The sequence below is a fragment of the Musa acuminata genome, chromosome BXJ1-10 (assembly GCF_036884655.1).
Source record: "Musa acuminata AAA Group cultivar baxijiao chromosome BXJ1-10, Cavendish_Baxijiao_AAA, whole genome shotgun sequence".
Classification (NCBI taxonomy): Eukaryota; Viridiplantae; Streptophyta; class Magnoliopsida; order Zingiberales; family Musaceae; genus Musa; species Musa acuminata.
Genome location: NC_088336.1, coordinates 21,621,049 through 21,647,014, shown reverse-complemented (window position 1 = coordinate 21,647,014; position 25,966 = coordinate 21,621,049). Strand labels below are relative to the sequence as shown.

The window sequence follows — 25,966 nt, the reverse complement described above, 5'->3', positions numbered from 1 at the left end:
AGTCGAAATAACTACCAATTAAAAGACTGGGGAGGACAAATATAACAGATCATAAACCCATTCAATCTCCAAGTTTCCAATAGTTGCAAATATAAAGGTAGAAATAGGAATTCAGCCTTTTGGAAAAGACAGTTGACAGCTATCATAAAAAACCCCATTGGTACACTGACTTGCAAAAACACCATACAAGAGGCTTTACTACAAGCTAGTTCCTTGCATCACCTAAGCTTACCATACTGAATGCTTGAAATTCCATATTTTCCTCCAAAGAATTTTGCATCACTGGGTTTTCTTCAAAGTAAGATTCAACTCTAATTCTTTCTTTTGTAGTTCAAGGGATAAGCGTTTATTCTCCAGCTCCATTCGTTCATTTTCCATCCTCATGATGTTTAGTTCTCTGTCTTTCTTCTTACTAAACCTTTGCCACTTGTAACGTTGTCTCTCAAGCTCCAACATCTGAGCTTGAATATGCAGTCTCTTCTCTTCAAGCTGAATTGGGTAAGAACTAACCCACTGCTGTGGTATCATTGCGGACTTGGATCCTTCTGAAAAAACTTGGTTCATATCTACAGTTAAACCTTGAGGGTGGAGGCTTCTGTTACAATCTCGTGAACCAGAACAATTCGAAAAAGCCAGTTCTTCATGGTTCACCCCAAGCTTCATCCTTTTTGGGAAGCCATTTACAGCATTGTGCTCTTCGGCATCACCTTCCTCGTCATCGCTATCAGCACTTTGGTCATCTTCATCAACATCTTCATGCGAGCTCCTCTTTGTGTCATGCTCATCTCTAATTCGAAGTGCCAGCTGCAGTGATCGTTGAAGTGCTGGGTCTTCAGGTAAATTCAACCGGTTACAATTATGATATGAGCACATTTCCTCATAGAACAGATGCTTTGAGCTCAAGATCTTCCTCGCATCCTCCTTCAACTTTTCAGAGATATTCATATGTTCCAAAAGTGTTGGATTCTCCACAACCTTACAAGATGTGCCCCTACCAAGAATATCTGTGAGCCTCTTGTACCTCTTATTGAGATCATTGAACTTATCTTCACATTGCTGAGGCGATACATAACACCCTCTCTCAGCCATAACTTTAGATATGGCCTTCCACTTTCCCTTTTTCTGCAGTATGGCATACTTCCTCCTTCCACCACACTCAGACGCAACATCTTCCCCTATGTAAGAAACTGCGGTTATCAAAAGCCTGACCATTGCATCGGTCCACTTCATCCGCTGCCACGAGGAGCCTTTCTCTCCTTTGCCTGCATCAATTTGACCATCAGTTCCATCCTTGGTGAAGCTCGGCTCATCATCATCACTCATGGAGGTCTTACCAACCTTGCCTTTGTTATAGCCCATCACTGAAACCCCTGCTTGATAGTCAGATTCCTGCAACTGGTTGTCTGACATAGGGAAAGCATCAAGCATTGGCGCTTGGATCATCGAGCCTTGACGCATGTGCATGTTCCCTTGCAAACCTAGCACACCATAAGAAGCTCCTGGCAACATGCTCCCAGCCGGGTAATTTCCCTCCATCTGGTGTCCTTCAGGAACAAAAGTTCCCATTCAGTATCGTCCAACTACTTCCTTGTTTCACTCACGAGAACTCGAATTGTACAATTTTATAAAGTTCTATTAGCAATTCTTCCTTGCAAAGCGACAGTTTTCTCCAACTTTTCAGAATTCAATGGTAATAACATCAAGATTCCAACTTTCTTGCAGCACCTACTGATTTCTTCAGAACAAACTAAATCATCTAAAAGATATTGGTTCTCGGAAGTGCCAAACCCTAGCGGCAGCAAGCACAGGAAGGAAAATCACAAAAGGAACACAGCTTTACGCAAAACAAGACATGAAATCGACCGCGACGAGCATGTGAATCTTCTACCCTGGTATCGTAAACGGAGTCCTACAAGAAACCGCTCGGCCTGACTTTAAATCACGGCGCCCATAGTGACACACCAAGAAAACCCAAGAAACCAGTCGGGAAGGGAAGAAAGACGGCACTTATCTGGATCACAGGGAGCCAAATCCACGCCTTTGCGACGCGAGCGGGTCGAGATCAGGGCTTTTCCAGCGGGAATTTGTCGGGAAAAGAATGCGATCCTAAGAATCGCCAACAACGGGAGGAGGATCGCGAAATGAGGAGAGCTCGTTTTGAGGAGAAGTACAGAAAATAGAGGGCAAATTATTGGACGCAGGGCACGGGAGGGGGGAATGTGACTGCCACGAGATTTATCTACGCGACAATGTTACGCGATCAGGTGGGAGTCCGAATCCTTCGCGGGGAAGCGGCAAAAGTTTGTCGTGAGTCGTGAGTCGTGAGCCGTGAGCGTGGAGTCGAGTAGTCGACAACGCAAGTGGGGACACTATCACGTGCCACTTTGGGTTGCGCATGTTATTGGTACCAACATGGAGAGCAGTTGGGGACAGGGAGCTCACAATTTGGTATTTTGTTACACATGGAAGAGAATGAGCCGCTATTTTTTGTGTTTCCTCTTTCTCTCTCTCTCTCTCTCTCTCTCTCTCTCTCTCTCAAACATGGGTTTGGCAATTTGGAACTTATTAGACCTCTAAAATTTATATTTATGATAAAAATTTGTGGTCTTAGTTGAGCCAATTAATTTTATGATCCTTAATTATTTATATTAAAATTAATGATATAATTTACTTTTAGTGAATGGAGAAAAAAGATGAATTGGACCCAAAAATATGACAAGGATTGTCATCAAAGATTCCTTATATATATATATATATATATATATATATATATATATATATAGTTGGTAGATGGGGTCATGTCAGAACATGATGCTCATGTTTGAGAGAAGCTTCCGTGATGGAATCAACATCTTTTAAGATTTAGTTCATGATGCAATGAACCTGAAGTGGATGCTCATATCTTCCCCTTTTCTCTCTAGTGTTCTTTTCTTTTTCCACTATAGTGTTTTGTTGGAATGTGTTGATGTCAACATTCTTCAGAGAAAAATATGACTTTATTCTTTATAGAGAGAGAGAGAGAGAGAGAGAGAGAGAGAGAGAGAGAATAATCAGTGCTTTTCTTGGGATAGATTTTTGTCCTTTTAAATAACACCAAAACCCATTGCTTATTTTTTTAAAATTTTGACAAAGTATAATTGGATAGAGATTAAAATGAGAATAAATGGACATATAGCAAGGAGCTCCTGTGGTAATGTACTACATAAAGCACATATCTGCACATAAAATTGTTTCTATAAAGGATCTTGAACTAGCAATATCAGTTTCAGATCAGAATTTTTACATGGCCATTTGCATTAATCTGAGACAAATTAGAGGAGTCAAAGTAGCAGATGCATCCTTGGCAATATCTTGACAACCATGTCCATAAGTGTGGCCACTGCAGCAAAGTTCCTGCTCCCCCTTCAAGCCATTGTAAAACTGAGGTAGATGTTTGGTGGAGCTATGAAGAAATACAGATGCATGGAACAGAAAATTATGCCAAGCCAAAGATTTCCCAAGTAGAGTGCTTTTAAGCAGTAACAGAAAATTAGCATGATATGGAAGTACAAAATGAGAAGATGGAAGTGAAAGAGAGGGAATGACAAATGTAATAAGAAGAGCTAATTAGCTGTACCAATATGTAGTTATGGACTTGTAACTTTGTGTTCTGGTCCATACAATCCATGTAATAAGTTCAAAATGTTCATGGTGAATTAAAAGCATGTCAGCTGGTATTGCTTTTCATGTATATAGAGTATTGAGAATATTTCTTCAACCTACAGTATGATCCACATGCCTTCTTTTCAATTGCTGTGAGTGAATCAAAGTTGTGTATGGCTTGTCATCATGTAAGAGCAGAAACGTAGCTAAGAAAATTGTGATTACAACTTGGCTTAACTATGATTCTTGATGATTATTGACATAGCTCGTTTCAACACTGTGACAACAAATAAATATCACGATAAGGCCGTTTGACGCCGAACACAGCGAAGCCATTCTAAAAAGCTCAAAATGATATCGCATGACAAGGACACGTACAGGTCAATCAACACTCATATACAAAAAGCAAGCTCGACACCAAACACCAAGGCACCATTCTGCGAAACTCAAACCAATATTGAATGGCACCAACTTGCACAGGTCAATGAGCACTTACCCACAAGGTACAAGCCATTATCCCAAAAAATTGATAATTATTAAAGAACCATACGACCAACCACCCCTTCGCAAGTATAAAAGCTAACTCTCTGATCAATGGTAAGAGACTTTACATATTCAATGGTAAGAGACCTAAGTGTAGGGAATGACGATAAAAAAGTCGACAACGAGATCCACAGCTCAACCCAACCCTACACTCACTTCCACTATCCAAATCTCCATATGAGGAACCATGCACATCCAAAATCAAACCAAGTCATGCACACAAAGATTCATCAACAATAATCACATGTTTATAAATATACAAGGATGAGAGTTAGCTACTATATCATGAACATAGATCATACCTTGACTAACTACCTTATCACACAATCAATAACCAGATAATTTTATAGTCAGCCCACCAGAAAACTTCCTTAAGAAATTGTTAATTGAACCCCAGTTTTACTAAGAACTGTTAGCACTCAAAGCCAGCAATTCTGTCACACAAAAAAGCTTGATATCATTCAGGAAGTTTCACAATGTAAGATGTTCATCTCATAAACAGAAACATATATCATTGCAAGAAGAATTAAAAGCTGCATGACCATGTGGATAATGTTCATCTGTTGGCTGTTAGCATATACAACACATCAGATTAAAAACAAAGGTTTAGTTTCATCTTAAATCGATGTTCAGCTTAATTTGCCACATAAATATAATCTATTATCGAGAAATCAGCAATTCACACACACACAAACACGCATTGGTGAAGACTTAACACACACTGATGCTCTAAAATTGGTGCAAATCGACTAATTAGGATTCGTCATTTGCTTTGGTATTGCAAAGTGTTCTCCAATCAACAAATGCACAAGGTTGGATACAACAAGCAGCAAAAAAGAGCGTTGTAAATCCAAGGAATGAATCAAATTCGTGAAGTTTCAGAAATCTTTATAGAGAAACAACTCACCTTATTTCTCTTACGTTTTCTTCTGAGGATGCATCTTGCGTGGGAGATGCAGAGAGGCCGGCGATGACGCGTCTGGCCAGGCTTCTCCAACTAGAGCAGAACCAGTAGCAGCAGAATATGCGAAGACGATCTCAACGTTATTGCCTGCTCCTGCACCCAAACTAAAACATGTTCTCCATTCCTCAGTGGCAGACAAATTGGAGAGATCAACTAATTATATGATACTGGTCAAAGAAGCATAAACCCATTCGATTAACATGCACAACATACCATACATACCACCGACCTCGTTTCTACCCCCACATCACATCACCATCGACTCTTAGATCTAGACCCTAAATAAAAGAAAGAAGAGAAGCGCCACTGGGACTATCAGGCCCGTTCGCCCCGGATGCGGCGGGCGAGCTGGATATCCTTGGGCATGATAGTCACCCGCTTGGCGTGGATGGCGCAGAGATTGGTATCCTCGAAGAGACCCACGAGATATGCCTCGGCGGCCTCCTGCAGCGCCGCCACCGCAGAGCTCTGGAAGCGCAGGTCGGTCTTGAAGTCCTGGGCGATCTCACGGACCAGACGCTGGAATGGCAGCTTCCGGATGAGTAGCTCCGTGCTCTTCTGGTACTTTCGGATCTCCCGCAGAGCGACCGTCCCGGGGCGGAAGCGATGTGGCTTCTTCACGCCGCCAGTCGCCGGGGCCGACTTCCGCGCCGCCTTCGTCGCCAGCTGCTTCCGCGGGGCCTTCCCGCCGGTGGACTTCCGGGCCGTCTGCTTCGTACGCGCCATCGCCGAGGGCTCTGAATAAAGAGGTGGCTAAAACTTCTTGGTCGGACGACGGGATGTGAATCGAGATGGGATGGGGAAGATGGAACGGAATGGCGCGTATTTGAAGAGCGTATTCGAGGCGGGTCCTCGGGGAATTCGAAAATATTTGGGTGTGTTTCCGAGGCGGGAGTCGATATGGATCGTCAGATTGGTCCTCAGCGAATGGTCAAGATTTCCTGATCAAGTAGCACACGGATCGCGATCACCTACACCTGACATCCCACGTAGCTAAAAATAGCCCACCACCATGATGGCCAATCGGTATGCCTAACACGTAGATAGACTATTTTAGTTCATCCCATTGGCTGTTGTCACTATATATCTATGATCAATATAGTTCATCCCACTGTCCATTAATGAGTTAACATGTGAGCGAGTTGAGGGATTACGAAGTCATAAGACGATAAGACGAGAAGAAGCTTCCTGCTTCCTAAAGGGGGGCTCACGAGACTAAAGTCGAATTTAACAGTCAAATGGACCCGCTTCCTAGTCTTTCCAGCCGTCCGATTGAGATCGAGCGTCAATGATCGATTTCGCGTCCTAGTCTCTCTTATCCCGTACTCGGCGTGCGGTCCCCTCGAAGCAGTACCAGCACACACCTTGCCCCCGCCACCCATCACCGTCCGTGCTCTGATCAAATGGCTGAGAATAACAGACGCGGTGGTGCTTCACATGATGCCATCTGTCGAATTTGATGTTTACGTTTTGGCCCCTAACAACGTCGAAGTTACATAGGACACCCGTTTATCAAATACCCAAATTCTTATTAGACTCTTGATTGGAGGGTTTTGTGGTCCAATGAGATAAGATGCGCGTATTGGAAAGGTAAGAACGGAAGTAACAGCTTCGGGTGTGGAAGTAGTTTCGTTTACTATCATACTCTTAAAGTCCACCAACTAATTCCACCGTCCATTGCCTTTTGGGTTATCGTGTCCACCATCCGATCCGTGGAGATCAGAGATGGAGGGCACGCCGACGACCGCCGCACATCGGTTCGGACAGATCCCGCCGCAGCCGCCGCCGAATCCACGCGGGGGCACCGTTGCCGGAGCCCACCGGCGGGCTCTCTCCGAGACATTCCTCCACCTTCCCGACGACCTCCTCTTCGACGCAGATCCCGACTGCGGCATCTCCGACATCGACTTCCCCTCGCTGTCCGACGACAACGTCTCCGGCGGTGGCGACATAGGAGGATGCCCGGCGCCCCTCGCGGTGGCCCCGTCCGGGAGGCCCGTCCCGGGGACCCACCTTAGGAGCCTGTCGGTGGACAACGCGCTCTTCGAGGGGATGGGGTTCCAGGCCGGAGCGGCAGCCGGAGGCGGCGGTGGTGGAGTGCAGGAAAGGAGAGGACACCACAGGCGGAGCGGATCGATGGACGGGTCCATCTCGCCGTTTGAGGGGGAGTCGGCGCCGCCGCTGTCTGACTACGCGAAGAAGGCCATGACGGCTGATAAGCTCGCGGAGCTGTCGCTGCTCGATCCCAGAAGAGCAAAAAGGCATAATCTTCTTTCCTCGTCTCCTTTGCTCGCTTCTGTAACTTTCGAAGAACTTTTGTGTTCTTTTGCTTTCCGACGACATGGGATTCGATTTCTGGGTTAATTGCGGATGTTTCAGTTACTAATTTCTACATAGAGTTCAAATCATCTCCTTTGCTTCTTTAGTTCGTTTCAAGAACTGGTCCTTTTTTCGTTTCCAAAACGCTGTGATTTGATTTTTGGGTCGATGACGTTTGTTTTAATCAGTAATATCCATATATTACTTCAAATTGGACTTGAGGCCTTCTTGTTTTTGGCTTATTGTAATTTGATGGCAGTAAGATCCATTTCTCCTGTTTACTCTGAATTAATTTGTGTTTTTTCCCTTTCCTGCATACTCCTAATTCGTTATATTCACTTCATGTAGAAAAATCTGATATTTGCTCCTTTTTCAATCCTTTTTTTGTTAGATTAATGTGTCAAGTGCCACTCAATTTGGCTTCATTCTACGTACCAAGTTATGGCAAAAGATGTTTACTTATCTATAATTTTGAGAATTTTTTTCCTATTTCTTGCTATAGGATTCTTGCGAACAGGCAATCCGCCGCACGATCGAAGGAAAGGAAGGTCCGTTACACCAGTGAACTTGAACGGAAGGTGCAAACACTTCAGACTGAAGCAACCACTCTTTCTGCACAGCTCACGCTTTTACAGGTATGAACCACTGATGGGCTTCCACTGTCTTTTGATATTTAGATATTGGCAAAATTTTTGTGTTCCTCTCGGGATTTCTTTGGTTTTAGTCAAGCCGGATTGCATTCCTTTTTCTCAGTGGTTGAATCTAATTGATGTCCTTTTGATGTGATGTTGCTAGTGATCATTATATTGCAAGTGTATGCATATTGCAAATTATTTTGTGCTTTTAGCATAAAAATTGAACTTACAGTTTGTTACTTTGTTTACTGTTTACTTGTTGAGCATAAATATTTAACTTCCAGCTTGCTACTATTCTAGTTGTGAAAACCTTATCTTTCATGCTAATAGTAAACAAAGTTTATTTATCTTCTTTTTTCATGTTCTCTCTTCGGAGGTTTCTCTTTCCTCTAGGATATGTGATTTCTAACAATCAAATACTTGGATACAGTTGTTTATTCAAATTATGAGTTTTACAACCCTTGTCTCGGTGCGTACCATGGAACATCTATATTTTCACTGCACACGTCCTTTTCTATTTAATAGTATATCATGACTGAATTTTATAGCATGGATGTATAAGATAAATGCTCTTGTATTTTTAACAGTCACTACTACTATTAAAACCTTGCATTTGTCTTAGTTCTTCTTCTCGATAAACGAAGAAACTTATCTAGTAGCATAATGAAGTGTAACAACTGAGGTTTGAACAAATATGATTTCAGTTCCTTGTTCACAATCATGAAACTTTATATAATTAATAGCCTAGCGATTAAATCAGGAAGTGTTGCATGATTAAGCAGGAAATGTGAAACATTTGTTTCTAGAAACAGTTAAGGTTCTGCATTGAGATAAATCCAGTCTTAATTCCCATCCTCTTCAATTGTTAAGATGATTATGTATTTGCCTTCTACATCCTCACAGGAATTTAAATATATATATATATATTATTTGTTTATCTCTTGTCTTCCACAATCATCATGTCTTACATTCCACAAGATCAAATTAATGGGCTTACTTTTTAACAATTGAATTTTTTTTATATATTACTGTTATTATTTTTCAGAAAACAAAAACACAGTGGCTTAATGTTTGATTCTTTGGTAATGCAGAGAGATACTACTGATTTGACTTCTGAGAACAGGGAACTCAAGTTGCGCTTGCAGGCCATGGAGCAACAAGCTCAACTTCGTGATGGTATGTGTTCTTGATGTTTGCTAATCTAAGCTCAGTTAATCTTGAGCTTTCTTAGTGCATTTGAAGCTTAAGATGTTCACCAACTAAACCAAGCAAGTATTCCCTTCTAGTTATACTGCTGAATGGGTAGAAGAAAATTGTATATCGTGTTAAGTAATTGTAATTAACTGCAGTGATATCTGTCAGATGACCTTTAACTATTTATAAAAATCATAAAATGAAATCATGCATCAGATGATTTCTTGGCAAAAGATACAAACATGTCCCTGTAACAGTTTAGATTTGGTCTGTTGTTGTAGTTTACTGCTTATTATGTTTGGAAGTAAAATTTGGTATGGAAACCACGGTACAGTGCAGCTTAGATTTAGGAAAAAACCTAGATGACCATGATTAATCTTCCACTTGTTCCCATACATTGGTCTTTGGGCACATAAATGTTATTTTGTTAGATAATTTGACTCTAAGCAGAGTGAAAGAAAGACATTTTCCTAACATGGCTCATGAATGCTGTGTAGCTTATAGACTTTGGAAAAACTAGATGACTGTGAATTGGTCTACCTTTTCTTAGGCTTCCAGCATTGGTCTTTGGGCACATAAATGTCATTTTGTTAGAAAATTCAACTCTCAACGAGAGTGGACAAAAAACACTTTCCTAACATGACATGTCATGCTCTGCATTTTAGACTCTGGAAAAAATTAGATTACCATGATTTAATCTTCTACTTGTTCTTATTGCTTCCAGCGTTGGGCTTTGGACACACAAATGTAGTTTGTTTATAAGTGCAGTAAAAGAAAGATACTTAAATTCCTAGTATGCCAGGTCATGCCTGAACAATTTGGGTCATCTAACAAACACAAAGCTGCATACATATATCAGATAAATAAGCAAATAGAAAGTCAAATATTTTGTACTAGTCAAACAAGTTTTCTGATTAATCATCTTGTAGAGGGAAACTGAAACTAAGTCCAACGCACCGAGAAGTGTGAATTGTCTGATGGTCCAAGCTCAAGAACCCACCATTTGCTGTGGATTATACTGTGGAGGTTGCTGCTGCCATTTGCTCTAACTGTCCTGATTGTGTTTGCGATTTATACTAGTTTTATAAATCATCTGTAGAAAAGCTTTTTAAGGATTGTAATAGTTTCTTTTGTTCTAAAATTGGTGCCATGGTATCACCGGTGTGCGAGTAGGAAATGATATGCCAGTTTCCTTTTTAAGTTATTTTTTTGTTTTTTTTTTTCCCTAAGATGTGAAGTTTCCTGCCGAATCTTGTTGCTCAGGACTCCTGAACCTGAGCGCAAAATGCCATCTGCTACCTGGAGGTTCTGATTGTGAAGGTTGAGTCGTGGTGCATTATGTTACCGATCATAATCTTTTCTTTCGTGATGCAGCTTTGAACGAGGCTTTGAGGGAAGAAGTGCAACGGCTTAAAATAGCAACTGGTCAGCTTCCAAATACGAATGGAAATCGTTTTAACGGAGGGATTCAGCAATCTGTACCAAACTACTACTCTCAGCCACAGCAGTTGCGTCCCCCAAGTGGGCGTCAAGTTCAGCATCTGCATCCATCTCAAATGTCTTCCAATGGTCAGTCACTTAATGTCCATTCCCCAGGTGATCCCATGGACTTCATGTGAGAGCAAACTTCATGACATAGATGGATCTCAAGTAAGATAAATTAAAGGTTATTTATGCTGAATGTATCTCGTAGTACTTCCTTTAGGGAATTGTTGTTCTTTGTACCGTCAAGCAAAATATTGATATGAACAGTATGCTGGTCGCTATTATTCTGTATAGAGCTGATAGGGAGATTCATATCCACATGATGATCTCTTATTTATTTGTTTCTCCATTGGAATGTGTAACACTGTTGTTGGTTAATGGAATGATTTCAATCTGCCTTCATCAGGTGTTTTTCTGCAATTGAAAACACTTTATCGAAATTGCTGCAATGTTTTCTTTCAGAAGAAAACAAATGTTGGATGTTTTATTCTTCTTGATCAAATCACGAAACATTACTTCTTATGCATACTGCAGAGACAGTTCTCCTGCCCGATCTCTGCAGCGATACAAGGAGAGGGGCAGCTCCTGTCTCGGTACCAGGCGGATCTCCCGGCGACCAGCTCGTCCAAGAAGTCGTCGAGCTTCTCGATGGTGACGCTGGGCATCACGACCACGTGGGCGATGTTGCCCTCGCAGGCGAGCTGCCAGCGGCGGACGAACCCTTCGTCCTTGGGCCGCTCGAACACCACGGTGCTGCTGAGCGGGTTGAGCATGGCGCCTACCCCCGCCGCCATGAGCCGGTCCCTCAGGTAATGCGCGTTGCGCAGGCACTTCTGGACCTCCTTCCGGAATCCCCGGTACCCCTTCCGGTTGAGGGTGTACCAGAGGAAGAGCGGGGCGTGGCCATTGCGGCTGCCCATGATGGTGGCGTCCCTGGACGCCAGGTATTCGACGTTGCTCGCCAGGGCATTGATGTGCTTCAACCTCGTTATCTGGACGCCGCAGGGCATGGGGCATCCCACGAACTTGTGACCCGACACGCTCACGCTCCCTATCGGCTTCTTAAACGTCACCTTGGGTGCCTGTCCAATTACCGGTATCAGAGTGATGTTGGAACCTGTGACATACTAACTACGTCTGATAGGCACATACACGCGTGACGAAGGGCAACATGAGCCCAAACAGAGCACCATCACAATGAATGTAGAATCTGTCCTTAAACCCACTCTCCTCGAGAGTCTGTATGAGCACATCGAGATCATCGACTGCTCCCTTCACAGTCGTTCCTACAGAGCACCAAGAGATGAGATTAAGAAGGTGGAACAATGGAGGAAAACATGGAGGACTCACTCACCGATGTTGACATTTAAGATGGCCGGTTTGTCCTTGTGATCCAGCAGCTTCGCTCGAAAGTCCATGCAGTCGATCTCGCCGGATGTCAGAGTGTCCACCTTCACGCACTGCATCCTGTACATCCTTGCTGCTTTGAACACCGAGTAGTGAGACTCCCTCGACGCGTAGAGAATCCCATCCGGAAAAATCTCCCTCCTGCAACACCATTTGGAAGAAGACGATGGGGTTGTGTTGTGGAGAGATGGTGGTATGGGAGATGGGCACGAACCCCACAAGAATGCCGTGAAGGTTTCCTTCGGTGCCGCAGTTGGTGATGTAGCCCCAGTATTCGTGCTTCTCCAGCTCCCAGAGGCGAGCGAACCAGTCCAACACGCCCACTTCGAACTGCCTGGAGTGCACGCCGTAGTTGCTCTCGATGAAGGGATCGCCGAGGTTGTTGATGGAGAAGTGCTGTAGCTGGCTCAGTGCCCCGTAGTCCAAGTCCAGATTGTATGGGTAGCCTGCGGAGGACCAGAAAACAGAGGGAGTTAAGAGGAGATCTCATGGGATGATAGCATGGAGGTTGAAGCCGAAAAGGAGAACAACCCAAGTGATGCTTGGTCCTTTCGACGAGGGATTTGCGGTACTTGGCGAGCACGCTGGCCATGTAGCCTTCTCGCTCCCCGGTGAGCTCGTCGTCCGACTCCGGCTCCTTGATGGCGAAGGACACGGTGTGCATGTTCCTCCCCAGCACGATCGCCCTGTCCTCGCCGGCCCCGTTCGACTCCGACGCCTTGCCATTGGCGAGCTCGAGCTCCTCCGGCCACAGCAGCTCCGTCTTCTCCTCCTCCTCCTCCCGCGAGTCCATGAAACTGTTGCCCATGCTTCCCACCATGTCTACCCCTCAAAAAACGCACAGTTAGTAACAGAGAAGGCGCAGAACTGAGAAGGGACAGAGAGAGGGAGCTGCGGCGGCGGAGGGAGAGGAGGAGGAGGAGGAGGAGCGAGTATTTATAGGGATAAACGGACAGATATTTCGACGTCTGCGTTGTAATTTACCGTCGTCTTCTCGGGACAGGTGTGAACAGTCGAGACTCCATAATTGTAGGACAAGGTCGGTGATACCTTCCGAACCACGCCGTTCACGTCCACCTGCCTTCTGATTGGATAACACGACGGTCCCACGTCGCCGCGCCGCGGGTAGACTAAAATAGGGAGTGCCGTCCAATTAGAACGGAAACGGTCACGTCGTCGGCATGGGTTCGCTCCGCTCTCGTGTCCACGTGTCGCAGCACGTGCAGCATTCCTGAGGACGAAGGCAACGGCTGATGTGGCCATCCACGAGCCATCGAGGCCACGTCATCTCATCGATAGTTACCTCAATCATGGCGACATGGATGTGGACCACGATGCCATTTATTTCCGTACCCATCCTGGCTTGGCCCGCCACGTGTAATTCAAGTAGGCATCACGCGTCAATTCCAACCTATGATAGTGATACTACACATCAGCTTACTTGAGCCACGTCGGATAAGGATAGGCCCCAATCCACGCCCATAAACAAATAAAAGGATCAAATAAATAAATAATCCAAAGGGCGAATACAAAAGTTACCCACATGGTGGAGACGGAGACATTTCCTTTATTTAATTCGCATGATGAACACGCATGAGATATTAAAATTGACCTGATTCCGTGGGGTCTGAATTATTATTAGGTGGAGTCAATCTGCAATATCTTTTTGGGAAAAAGTATTTTTCTTTTTCTTTTCTTTTCCAGCATGGTTATTCAGGAACGTAATAATGATTTTTGGCTTGCGTGGCACGTTGATACTATTGGGCGACGTCACACACAGATCATTGATTCCATCCACAATGAGCTACGCGCCATCTACGTATATAAATATGTTACGGTGAGAGCTTCGACGAATCATAGGGTGAATTGATTGCTGTCGCAAGCACGATCGACTCATCCACGCTGTTTGATGGAGGAGTCGACAGCGACAGTTGTAGGCCGATTAACTCGCCAAAAGAACGTGAGATGTTGACGGTCACGAGATTAACCCTACATTTTATCACGATATGGTGCCACCGAGGACACATTACGTGGATCCCAATCGACACTGCCGATCCCCTGTACCCGCGTGAGACCCTTCCGTGCAGGCCCAACCGTATCTTGACACGTATTGTTGTAGATTATGGTGGCTGGTTTTGGCCTTGACATGTGAGCCGAACGAAATCTGGAGATTGAACCGGTCAGTTCAAGTTTTGTGGGTCGGTCTGAACCGGAATAATGTGTGCAGAATTGATTTGTAGGTGGCAATTCAATAAAGATGTTGTGAGTTAATTTTTGTTAGTTTTAGTGTGTAAAAATTTGATTAAAGAAATAATTTCATCTTAGGATAGAGGAATGTGAAAGATTTTCTTGTTCAACTTAACAAGAATGTTGGAGAAATGAAAAGACAAACAAAAAAAATGAGCAACAAAAAATGAAACGAGCTTAAGATAAAATGACAAGTTGTATATGAAATGAAAGTTATATAAACCGATGAAGGAATGTATAGATTTGTAGAGTATCTGAACATATTCAAATGAATATTAGATCAATAAGAAAGTTGATATCAAAATTGATAAAAAAAAATAAGTCACTGTTGCTTCTCAAATCTCTTACCAACTTCTACGATAATTTTGTAGAGATAACACTCGAGAGCAAATTGAAGAAGTTATAGTGTGTTATGTTATAAAGAAAAAAGATAAATATGAGAATATTGATGGAGAGACATTAGCTACTTAAGATGAAGATAGATGAGGAGGATTTTCTGATTGGGGTGGATCTCAACACGATGGGTTGAGATCAAGAATCAATTTTTTTTATAATATTAAATATTATAGATATAAATAGTATAAACATATCAAGCGAAATTATCTGAAGAAAAAGAAATAAAAAGAAAAGACCTGTGATTACTCTCTTATAATGAAGATATTTTTATAATTTCTAACAATAACAATGTATATTTTCAAAGAGTTGGTTTTTAGATTTTGCTTGTCTTACTCATATTTACTCTTAGAAAGATTTATTTTGATTCACTAAATGATAAAATGATTAGTAAGTTGAGTTTGTACGATGACTCTATAATAGAGTCATAAGTGTCGATGAAATGAAGATCAAAATGGCTAAAGAATTATTTATGTTCAAATAAGTTTCAACGATATAAAGCGATGTATACTTTAGAAGATATGATTTATGTTTCAAAGATGTAAAGGAATCTAATTTCATTTAGTCTTGTAGATTTTCAAAATTATAACTAAAAGCTAAGATTCTAAAAATTACTTAGGGTTGTATGATCCTAATGAAAATAGGTTGCATGTTCAGATGATAGTTAGTACGTATGGCTACTAGTGGTTGCAAGAGAAAAAAAATCCTACTAGTGGTAAAATTGTGAGATATAGATCTCTATAAGGAATTAAGGAATCAACTAGTGTCACTAATTCAATTTTAGCTATAAAGGATATATTGACGGGCTTATTGGAATCAAGTGTTGGACCATGAACTAATTCGATTTGTATAGCTATAATGAATTCTTCAAACTACTGATTCAATTTATGTAGGAGATACAAAGTAAAAAAAAAAATACTCTATCAAGGTGGAGATTATTAGGGTTGTTAAGTATTTTTATGAGTTTTAATTATATTTAAATTAATTGGTAGAGTCCTAATTAAATTAAAACTTCTTAATGAATTAGGGTTTGTTCCTATAAATATACTTAAGTCTTAAAATTTTAGTGAGAGAGAGAGTTAAGGCATTTTGGTTACTCTTAAGATAAAGGTTTCTAAAGAGACTTGAGAGACTGGTTTCTTATGTTTATGTAAAAGATGTATAATAAAAATTATATTTAAGTGGAGATAACTCAAGATCCTTTTATATATTGAAGAATCTGATTTTCTCTCTCTTTTCAACGAAATGATATCAAAGCTCGTTTTGGAGAGAGAAAAAAATTTCAAAAGTAAAAAAAAAAAAAAACTTAGAGATCAACAAGATTAATATGGTTCGATAAATTTCGCCTACTTGTATGGAGAAAATCAATTCTTCATTATATAAAATCAATTATAAGACATCGAGTTATTCCCATCTAATCACAATTTTTCTTATAAATTATAAATAATTTATATTATTTTCTCACCCTCTTTAAAAATTCTAGAGAGAAACTCAAGAGTACCATAAGTATTCTTTATAATTTGCTCTCCCCACTAGATATATATGAAGAATCAAACCTTATGTCAAGAATTTTTTGTTTTCACTAAGACTCTTTCTCGGATTTTCTATCTCATTTAGATACTAGCTTCAAGAATATCAAAATACTTATCAATCTCAATAATCACTCTCTCAGTGAGTATTTCATTTACTGTAATATATCTGGAAAAGAAAATACTTATGATTCACGCTCCTTCTAATCTTCATAGCTTATTTTTAATCATCTTTTAGGCTCTAATATCACTAGTTGGAGAGGGAGAGGAGAAAGATAAAAACATATCAAAAGTCAACGTAAAATTTAATATTATTCGATAAGTCTCGACCTATATCTATTGATAAAATTAAATTTTTAACATATAAAATTAATTAGAAGACATTTGAGTTATCTCCACTCAATATAACTCATTATATACTTCTTACATTCTCACATCAACCTGAATCACTTCACTCTCAGTTCTTTTCAGAAACTAGAAAGAAGATTGATTGAGCATGTCTTATTTTTCTCTCTCTAAAATTTTAAGACTCAAGCTATATTACTCGTAAAAATACTTACCCACCCTATATTGGGCAGAAGGTAAGTGGCAGCGGACGCTTATTTGATGGTGTTGGTGGCGGTGGAGTCTGGAGGTCATCGGTTGGAGGGCCGGGTACGTCTACAGCGTCGGTGGTGGGAACCGGAAACTGTACGGCTGGTGACGAGGACGGCCGGGACGGAAAACCGACCGCGACCAGTAGTCTCGAGGGCGGCGTTCGTGAGTTGGCGACGGCGGCGGCTGGTCGACACCAGTTGGGGTTGGCGATGGGTGGTAATAGAATGGAGGCTGAGCTCCTGCATGGCGCACGGGCGTCGCGGGGAGTTGGTTTCCACGGTGGTGGAATTGGAGTGGAGGAGAAAGTGGTGACGGAAACGAGGCTCTGCATTGTGATGCGAGCGTCGCCATGAGAGCCACGAGGAGGGTGACGGCCGCCCTCAACCGCATGGTCTCTCTGCAAGCCATGAATCGTGGACGCGTTGCAGGAGGCGGGGGGTGCGTGCTCTCCAAAGCAGCCCTTCGTTCCCTTTATATCGTGGTTTCCCGAGGAGAGGTCGAAGTTGTCAGCCATGGCTGTGGGGAGAAAGTCCATACCCGAGGAGAGTCAAGCTTCCATGAGAGCACTAAGAATGGCAGGTCTGAGCGCATGCGGAAACAGATACAGCGCAAACGATACTGTAAGCGAGAGGATAATTGTGTAATGTAAAAGTGATAGGAACCTTTGCCTCCTAAGCGAGAGGATAATACATTAAAACTTATAACTATAACGGTTTTATCGTAGAAGAAAGAAAGAGAAAATGGTTGATTACTTGAAAGATAATCAAAAGACTAAATAATATTTTATTATCTGTCGAAAACAAATAGTTACATTTTATTTATAAAGTTTCATCCAAAATTTACTAGGACTTGGACTCTTAATAATAAATAAATTTTTATCTGATTCTAATTGAACTAAACAGATTTCATAAACATTATTTAAAAATTTAGAAAATAAAATAGTCATAACAAATCGGTTTGCAAACGATACGAATGCTATTTAGAGTTTCGCTAATGATAGATTAATAATTTAGAGTCTAATGAGGGTCAATATATATAATTTTATATTTAAATATAGGGAGATAGATTATTTTGAACTGATGTCGGCGAATATTGTTAGAGCTAGCCCCAGGAAATTTACTACAAGGTAATTTTGGCAACCCAACAAAGACAATAAAGCAGAAAGAATAAAAATGACAAGAACACCAAAACACCAGATATACGTGGTTCGGTCAATTGACCTACATACACGGACGAAAGAGGAGCAAATTACTACTATAAAAGAGGGAACAGATGAAAGAGGAGCAAATTACTACTATAAAAGAGGGACACTTACAAATGCCTTAGGAAGATGTTCCTAGGTCACAAAACACCTTCAGCTTACTAAACAAGAAAAACCCAAACCGTAAGCAGGTTTTCTTGTGGTGCCTCTTGTGTTGCCTGTGCTACACCTGACTTCAAAACTTAGACCCTTATTTATAGTTCTAATACGAGACAACAAGTCTGATTTTCCCGATGTTGGACTATGGGACTTACCAAACTAACAAATCTTCACCTTGGCATGTCTCAACAAAACTTGCTCCACTTTCTTCATAGCAGCCCCAACGGGTAATCACCAACAATGAACACCAACCAAGTCCAAGCACTGCTTGAACTTGTAAACCAGAAGAGGCTTCGTAAACAGATCAGCTGGATTGTCCTTCGTATGAATTTTCTGAACAAGGACTTTTCCCTCAACACTAGTATCTCATTTGCATCCAACAATTTTCTTACCCAAAGACAGCTTCACAAGATCCCAAGTTCTATTCCGATGAAGATATTCTATTTCTTCATTCATCGCAATCAACCACTTATCGGAATTATCACAAGAAACTGCATCTGAGTAGGAAGTAGGCTCACCAACTTCATTTGTCTCTTTTGCAACAGACAAAGCATATGCAACCAAATTTGTATATCTTTGTGGTGGTCGAATATTTCTCCATAGTCTATCCTTGGCTATGGAATATTGCTCTTCCTCTGGATCATTTGCATCAGTAGACTCGGGACCACTTACTGGTATTCTTTGAGTAGAAGAGTTCGACTTAAAGGAATCTGAACTCCCAATCTCAAGCTTCACTTGCTTCTGCGCACTATCATTTGTACAACTCGTAGATTCTTCTTTGGAAGATAACATAGATAATTCATCAAAAGTAACATCTCTATTGATTATAAATTTTGGGGATTTGGGATCAGAACACCATAATCTGTATCCTTTCACCCCAGAAGCATATCCAAGAAAAATGCACTTTTTAGCCTAAGACTCTAATTTTCCTTCATTTACATGCATGTATGTTGGACACCCAAAAATTTTAAAATCAGAATAATCAGCAGGAGTACCTGACCAAACTTCCTCTGGAGTTTAAAAGTCAAGTGCTGCAGAAGGAGCACGGTTGATAACGTAACAGGCCATATTAATCGCCTCTGCCTAAAAGTCTTTTGTCAACCCTGCATTTGAGATCATACACCTTGCTCTCTCCAAGAGTGTTTTGTTCATACGTTCGGCCACACCATTTTGTTGAAGTGTCTTCCTAATAGTGCGATGCCGAGCAATTCCTTCATTTTTGCAGAATTCATTAAAGTCACCTTCACAAAATTCCATGTCATTATATGTTCGAAGCCGCTTAATCTGTTTACCTGTTTGCTTCTCAATCAAAGCCTTCCATTGTTTAAAGGTTAGAAAAACATCATTTTTATGCTTCAGAAAATAAACCCAAACTTTTCTGGAATAATCATCAATGAAAGTCAACATATACTTGGCACCACCCTTAGATTGAACATGAGCTGGACCCCAAAGGTCTGAATGAATATAGTCAAGAGTACTTTTTGTTTTGTGAACTGCCGAAGAAGTGAAGTTGACTTTTTTTTGCTTTTCAAAAATGCAGTGTTCACAAAAATCAAGTGGCCCAGTACTCTGTCCGCAAAGTAGACCCCTTTTGCTCAATATGCTCAAACCTTTTTCGCTCATATGACCCAAACGCATATGTCATAATTTGGTGATGTCTGAATCAGACAATGATGATGACGAAACTGCAACCGAACCTGTGACAGTAGTTCCCTGCAGAATATACAAGCTACCAGACCTACAAGCTTTCATAACAATAAGGACACTTCTAGAAACTTTCATAACTCCACCTTTAGTTGTGTATTTACACCCAAGGGCCTCTAGGGTGCCTAAAGAGATAGATTCTTTTTTAAATCAGGAACATGTCTAACATTAGTGAGCGTCCTCACAATACCATCATGCATTTTAATTTGTATTGTGCCTCTACCAACAACATCACATGCGGCATTATTGCCCATCAAAACAATTCCACCGTTACAAGATTCATATGTGGAAAACAAATCCCTATTGGGACACATGTAATAAGAACAATCCGAATCTAAAATCCATTCATTTTTAGATATCGTCCTGTCATCAATAGCAGAAAAATATTTCCAACATTCTCATCAGTTGTTACACTAACTTCAGCGGATTCAATAGTTTTCTCAACAATTTTTTCCTTTTGCTTTAATTTATTTTTTAATTTAAAGCAATCAGATTTAATGTGCCTCATTTTATGACAATATCTGCATTCCAAATTTCTATGTCTGGATTTAGATCTAGATTTAGATCTACTACTGTCAAATTCTCTTTTATCCATTCTCCCCCTAACAACCAGACCCTCAGCCTGATTCTCTCTACTTTCCCCAGTGATATTCCTGTCTATCTGCTCCTTAGATTTCAATGCAGATTTAATTTCTTGATACAAAACTATTTCTTTTCCATAAATCAAAGTATCACGGAAATGCTTAAAAGATTGGGGAAGAGAACACAAGAGTAACAAAGCCTTATCCTCATCATCAATTTTTGCATATATATTCTCCAAATCTATAACCAAAGAATCAAACTTATCAAGATGTGAGAGTATAGATGTACCTTCAGTCATCCGAAGCATATATAGACTCTGCTTCAAGTAAAGACGATTCTCCACTGTCCTCTTCATGTACAAGGCTTTAAGCTTGTCTCATATGCTCTTAGTCGTAGTCTTTGTAGTTACCCCCCGTAAAACCTCGTTAGAGAGATTTAGAATGATGCTGGATCGGGCCTTCTTATCCATACCCGCAAGATCTTCCTTTGATGTACCATTTGGAATGTTCTCAACACCCTGAAGTGCCAAATCAATTCCGTCTTGAACCAGAATGGCCTCCATCTTGAGTTGCTACATGCCGAAGTTGACATTTCTATCGAATTTCTCGACAACAATCTTTGTTATTGTCATCGTTACTAAAAGATCCCAGAACCAGGCTTTGATACTAGTTTGTTAGAGCTAGCCGTAGAAAATTTACCATAAGGTAATTTTGGCAACCCAACAAAGACAATAAAGCGGAAAGAATAAAAGCGACAAGAACACTAGAACACCAGATATACGTGGTTCGGTCAATTGACCTACATCCACGGACGAATGAAGAGCAAATTACTACTATAAAAGAGGGACACTTACAAATGCCTTAGGAAGATGTTCCTAGGACATAAAACACTTTCAGCTTACTAAACAAGAAAAACCCAAACCGTAAGTAGGTTTTCTTGTATTGCCTCTTGTGCTGCTTGTGGTACATCTGACTTCAAAACCCAGACCCTCATTTATAGTTCCAATACGAGACAACAAGTCTGATTTTCCCTATGTGAGACTATGGGACTTGCCAAACTAACAAATATAAATTTGAATAATATAATATGTTATATAATTATATATTTATATTTTTAAGATTTTGTAATAGCACATATCTTAAACTTGAATTTAGAGGTAAAATCCAGAAATCACTTATCATGAAAGGATAAACATTAAAAGTTGGCCAAAGTTTTTGGCATCAAAATTTTTTTTGGGCTTCAGTTCAGAATTAAAAAGAATTTTTTATTTTTGGCACAAAGTCAAGGATATGGGTTCTTACTTAAGCCCACTAATTGACTAATGCTTGTCCCCCTAAAGTCAATGTTAAGTCTAAAAGAACCACTTGGGTTATTGATATCCACCAACCCTATAAACCATGACAATAAGTCGGCCATATCGAGCTTCCTAATGAAAGAAGAAAAAGAAGATGACTTTTAGCTTAAAAATGAATAAAACCGACGTAGTTTTGTGTTTGTGCCACACATAATTATGTGTGTATGAATAAGATGGCTTGTTTGTGAACCCATCCATTAAGGATGCATGTCGAGAGCACAAATACTAACCGTTCCTTCACCCCATACATCATCACGCGAAGTCTCTCGGTAAAGAAGCACTGAACCACCGCTAACGTTATGCATGATGTTATGGTGGAATGGCCATTCGCATCACTATTATTTGCTCATTATGTCTTATATGAACATCATCAACAAGTAAAAGTTAGATTCATCATTTTTGTGTCACTTTTCATCTATAAAAATTTTTCTGTCAATTTACAAATTCTTTTTTGTTTTATTCTATTTTTGTCTGTGGTTTGTTGGGATCAGAAGGGGGTGATGTGGGTCGTCTTGGTATCGTACCCCGCGAGGCGGCTCTTGGAGTTCACGCGGTAGATCTTGAGCAGGTCGGCCGCCATCTGCCTCGCCGCCGGGGAGCACCCGCTCTGCATCAGCAGCAGCATCTTCGTCGCCCCTCCCTCCGCCGCGGCCACCGCCTCCACCGCCCGCCGGTCCCGGAACGCTTGGCACACGCTCCACAGCACCGCCACCGCCGACTCGGCTCCCTCCCTCCCGGCCTTCACCATCCTCGCCACCACCGCAGTGGCCGCCGCCGCCCCGTCCTCGCAGATCGCCGCCCGGCCCTCCGCGCACCCCGCGGCCGCCTCCATCACCCGCAGCGCCTTCTCCGCCGTGGCAGCCGGCGCGACCGCTGCGTTTGCCATCAGCACCCGCGCCAGCGCTGGGACCACCCCCGCGCGGACCACCCGCGGGCGGGCCCGCTTCGCCGCCGAGATCCTCGCCAGGCATCCCAGGCCCGCCTCGACTGCCCGGCGATCCATCGCAGCTCCCTTCTCATCGGATGGCTCGATCAGCCGGACCAGCTCTCTGATAAGTACCTCCTCGGCGATCAGGACCTTCGTTCCCGCATCAGACGCGGCGATGATCGCGTCAAGAACAATCGCCGCGTCAATTCGCGACTCCAAGCCGTTGCCATCCCTCAAAACTCGAATCAAAGCTGAAACCGATCGATCGAGATCGGTGCAAAGATGGGAGACCGCGATCTTCTTGTTGCTCTCTTCGACGAAATCGGAGGTCAGGATGAAGGCGAGAATCCTAGCCACCTCCACCAAGCTCTCCAACTTGAAATCTCTTCCGAGGAGAAGAGACACGAGAACGGAGGCGCAGCCGCCCGCATTGACGAGGTCGTTCTTGTCGGTATCGTCGACGTTGTCAGCGGAGAAGAAGTCGGCGAGCTTGCGGAGCTGGGGCACGAGATCGTCGTCACTGGTGGAGGAAGAGGCGGAGCGGAGCTCGCGAATGATGCCTCCGGCGATGCGGCGGGAAACGAGAGGGGTGGGGGAAGCGGCGGCGGAGGCAGCGGAGGAGGACCAGACGTGGATGAGGCGTTGCAGGGTGAGATTGGGGACGAGGTCGGTGGAGGGGAGAGGGAGCATTGTGGCCGGACACGTGGTGTTTCCGGATTCAAGCCACCGTTGGATCGAGGCGCGGTCGTAAGTTACGCCGGTACACAGGCTTACGGGTGACCGCATCACGTCCAGCGATATGGGGCACCGGAACGGGCTCGGTACCTTCACCTGCAATCCCTGCTCCAGTCTCTCTTGCTTCCTCCTCATCATAATATTTCCCTCAAACCTTCGCTTCTTGTCTCTTTGCTTACAGGTGTTCGAAGAGATTGCAGGAGAACAGTTCTGGAAGCATATATGATGTTGGAGGAGGTAAAGGTAGGAAAGGTAGAGAATGCCTTCTCTACTACATATACTACTATTATTCCAAAAGATGCGTTGAACGGGCAAGCTGGTTTGGTCTTTGGTCAAATGTGGATGATCGGAACAAAGGTGAGGAAAATGTTGGCTCGGGGTGGGCGAAACAACAGTAATAAATGTAGGAGAGGGACAGGGTGACATTTTTTTCGTGGATTTGTCGTAGGCGCTTAAGCTTTATATTGGTCGATGGCGTTTTGCTGGTCTTCCCAAGCGCAATAAATATGGGAGACTTGGAAACAAGCCAACGCGGACAACAACCACGTAGGAGACGGGCCCCACCTGTGCAGAAGAAGGTGCACGCACGCGACTTTGGGTTCTCGAGTACTGGTTAGTGGTTGCTTTCCTTTGACTCGTTTGGTTTCCGCGTTCTTATCGAACAGTTTTAAGCTTATCTGATATCATTCCTGTTGCAGTCATAATGAAAGTTCAAGATTTCTGTTTGGGGGTGATAATTCAACTTTAAAAATTAGTTTTTTTTTTTGTTTTAGTATATAATTGCAACTTGTCCTTCATCATGGATTTTTCTTGGTTTTTAATAGGAGCTTAGCTTGGGATTTGGCGTGAAGCTTGCTGGTTTTTTTTTATCTTGGTCAATCTCTCCTTTGAGTCTTGTTCTTTTGGGAGTCAAAAGAACTTATTTTTACAATCTAGAACCGAATACAGAAAAAAAAGAATGGAAAATCTTAAGGAGAAGTAGGTGAAGTTTGACTAGGTTGCAGCTTGTGATTTGACAATTGAACATGATTGTAGTTTTCCATGAAAAATTTGGATTGATGTTCACGTTACAGCTAGAGTCGAGCTTAGAAATGATTTCTGTGTTCGTTTTATTATTTTGCTGAACACAATATTATGAAGCTTAATTGTATTCCATCTCACAAGAGCTAGAATTGTAAATTAAACAATATAATTTAAAATGAAGTCCTATGCCCATATGTGGATTCCAAATCATCCTTAATTTGCACAGTGTCAATAGGCTTCACCTGACCTCTAGTATAAATCCTCTGGTTCTCGTCCCCTAATATGTCATATATTCTGTCTATTCTTGTCAGCTGTTGTTTTTAATCCAATCAATGCAAACCATCCATTTAGGATCACGTAGAAATCCAAAAATTAAAGTCAAGTTCCAGCCCTTCCCCAACATATGTTCAAAACCAGTGGACCTTTTTTTGTTGAGCTAGATTTGTTCATTTCATCTTCAATACTTGCTTAAGCCTTAATCATCTGGTCATCTCGTCTCAAACCATTAGTTTTTGTTTTGCTCTCTTTTTTTGCATGTCTTTTACCCTCAAAAGTTGAACTATAGATTTTTTCCTTGTAAACATCAACGTGCAACTGTATGATTTCATACATAAGCTCTATCACATACCTAACTACAATTTCAGTGAGGTTTGATGTATGAGATCGTCTCAAATCAGTACCTAATGTCAGCAGAGTATTCTCAACATCATTGTTCGACGCATGTCCCAATATAAATCATGAGTAGCAGTCCTTAATTGACTATGAATTAAAATGTTATTAAGTACAACTGTAACTTAGTCATTCTTTTCTACTTATTGGGGTCAAAATATTTAGGTGGTATTCCAAGTGTTTCAGCTTTCTTGTTGGGAAGCTTTAAATGAAAATTTCAAGATCACTTAGTGTAGTAGTCCCCACCAACGAGTTTGGTTCAAGGTTTCTAAGATGACAGCCTTGCTCAAGCTCACTCACTGTGAACTTCAACGTTTTCCCATCACTGATGGCACACTTCAAACGTTTTCCCATTTGACAAGTCAAAGGCCCAAGTCAATGAAATTTTTGGTGCTTGGTTGAAGGATAGCCCACGTCTCAGATCAAACTTCAGATGTCAGTTGGCTTTCATTTAAGACGAGCGGATGACATGGGAGTCAAAGTCCTTGACCATTTCAAAAGTGGGCCAGAAAACAACTGTAAAAGTCTAACAGTTTGACTTGGATTCCACCAAATGTTTTAAAAGTAAAGTAGTACTGATATGACTATTCACAACTGTAGACATCCTTTGACTTGGATTCCACCAACTGTAGACATCCTTTGTTATATTTGCAAAA

At 41.8% G+C, this 25,966-nt stretch overlaps 5 protein-coding genes across 5 annotated transcripts; 1 reads left to right on the top strand and 4 right to left on the bottom strand.

Moving 5' to 3' along the window:
• Positions 1–2,202, bottom strand: LOC135595478 (uncharacterized). The gene has a single exon (XM_065086426.1). The coding sequence runs from the start codon at positions 1,564–1,566 to the stop codon at positions 280–282; it is 1,287 nt and encodes a 428-aa protein (XP_064942498.1). The 5' UTR covers positions 1,567–2,202; the 3' UTR covers positions 1–279.
• Positions 2,203–5,314: 3,112 nt separating this feature from the next.
• On the bottom strand, positions 5,315–5,959 carry LOC104000303 (histone H3.2). Its single transcript, XM_009422315.3, has one exon. It carries the CDS (start codon positions 5,873–5,875, stop codon positions 5,465–5,467), a length of 411 nt encoding a protein of 136 aa, XP_009420590.1. The 5' UTR covers positions 5,876–5,959; the 3' UTR covers positions 5,315–5,464.
• Positions 5,960–6,818: 859 nt separating this feature from the next.
• On the top strand, positions 6,819–11,184 carry LOC135595477 (transcription factor VIP1-like). The gene is made up of 4 exons (XM_065086425.1): positions 6,819–7,410; positions 7,971–8,103; positions 9,195–9,279; positions 10,672–11,184. Exons 1-4 carry the CDS (start codon positions 6,875–6,877, stop codon positions 10,914–10,916), a joined length of 999 nt encoding a protein of 332 aa, XP_064942497.1. The 5' UTR covers positions 6,819–6,874; the 3' UTR covers positions 10,917–11,184.
• A 39-nt stretch (positions 11,185–11,223) lies between these two features.
• LOC135595476 (serine decarboxylase 1-like) lies at positions 11,224–13,084 on the bottom strand. Its single transcript, XM_065086424.1, has 5 exons — positions 12,721–13,084; positions 12,404–12,635; positions 12,137–12,330; positions 11,935–12,068; positions 11,224–11,864 (listed from the first exon to the last, which is right to left on the bottom strand). Exons 1-5 carry the CDS (start codon positions 13,007–13,009, stop codon positions 11,295–11,297), a joined length of 1,419 nt encoding a protein of 472 aa, XP_064942496.1. The 5' UTR covers positions 13,010–13,084; the 3' UTR covers positions 11,224–11,294.
• A 9,255-nt stretch (positions 13,085–22,339) lies between these two features.
• LOC104000307 (U-box domain-containing protein 27-like) lies at positions 22,340–24,058 on the bottom strand. Its single transcript, XM_009422318.3, has one exon. It carries the CDS (start codon positions 24,042–24,044, stop codon positions 22,443–22,445), a length of 1,602 nt encoding a protein of 533 aa, XP_009420593.2. The 5' UTR covers positions 24,045–24,058; the 3' UTR covers positions 22,340–22,442.
• Between the last annotated feature and the right edge of the window lie 1,908 nt (positions 24,059–25,966).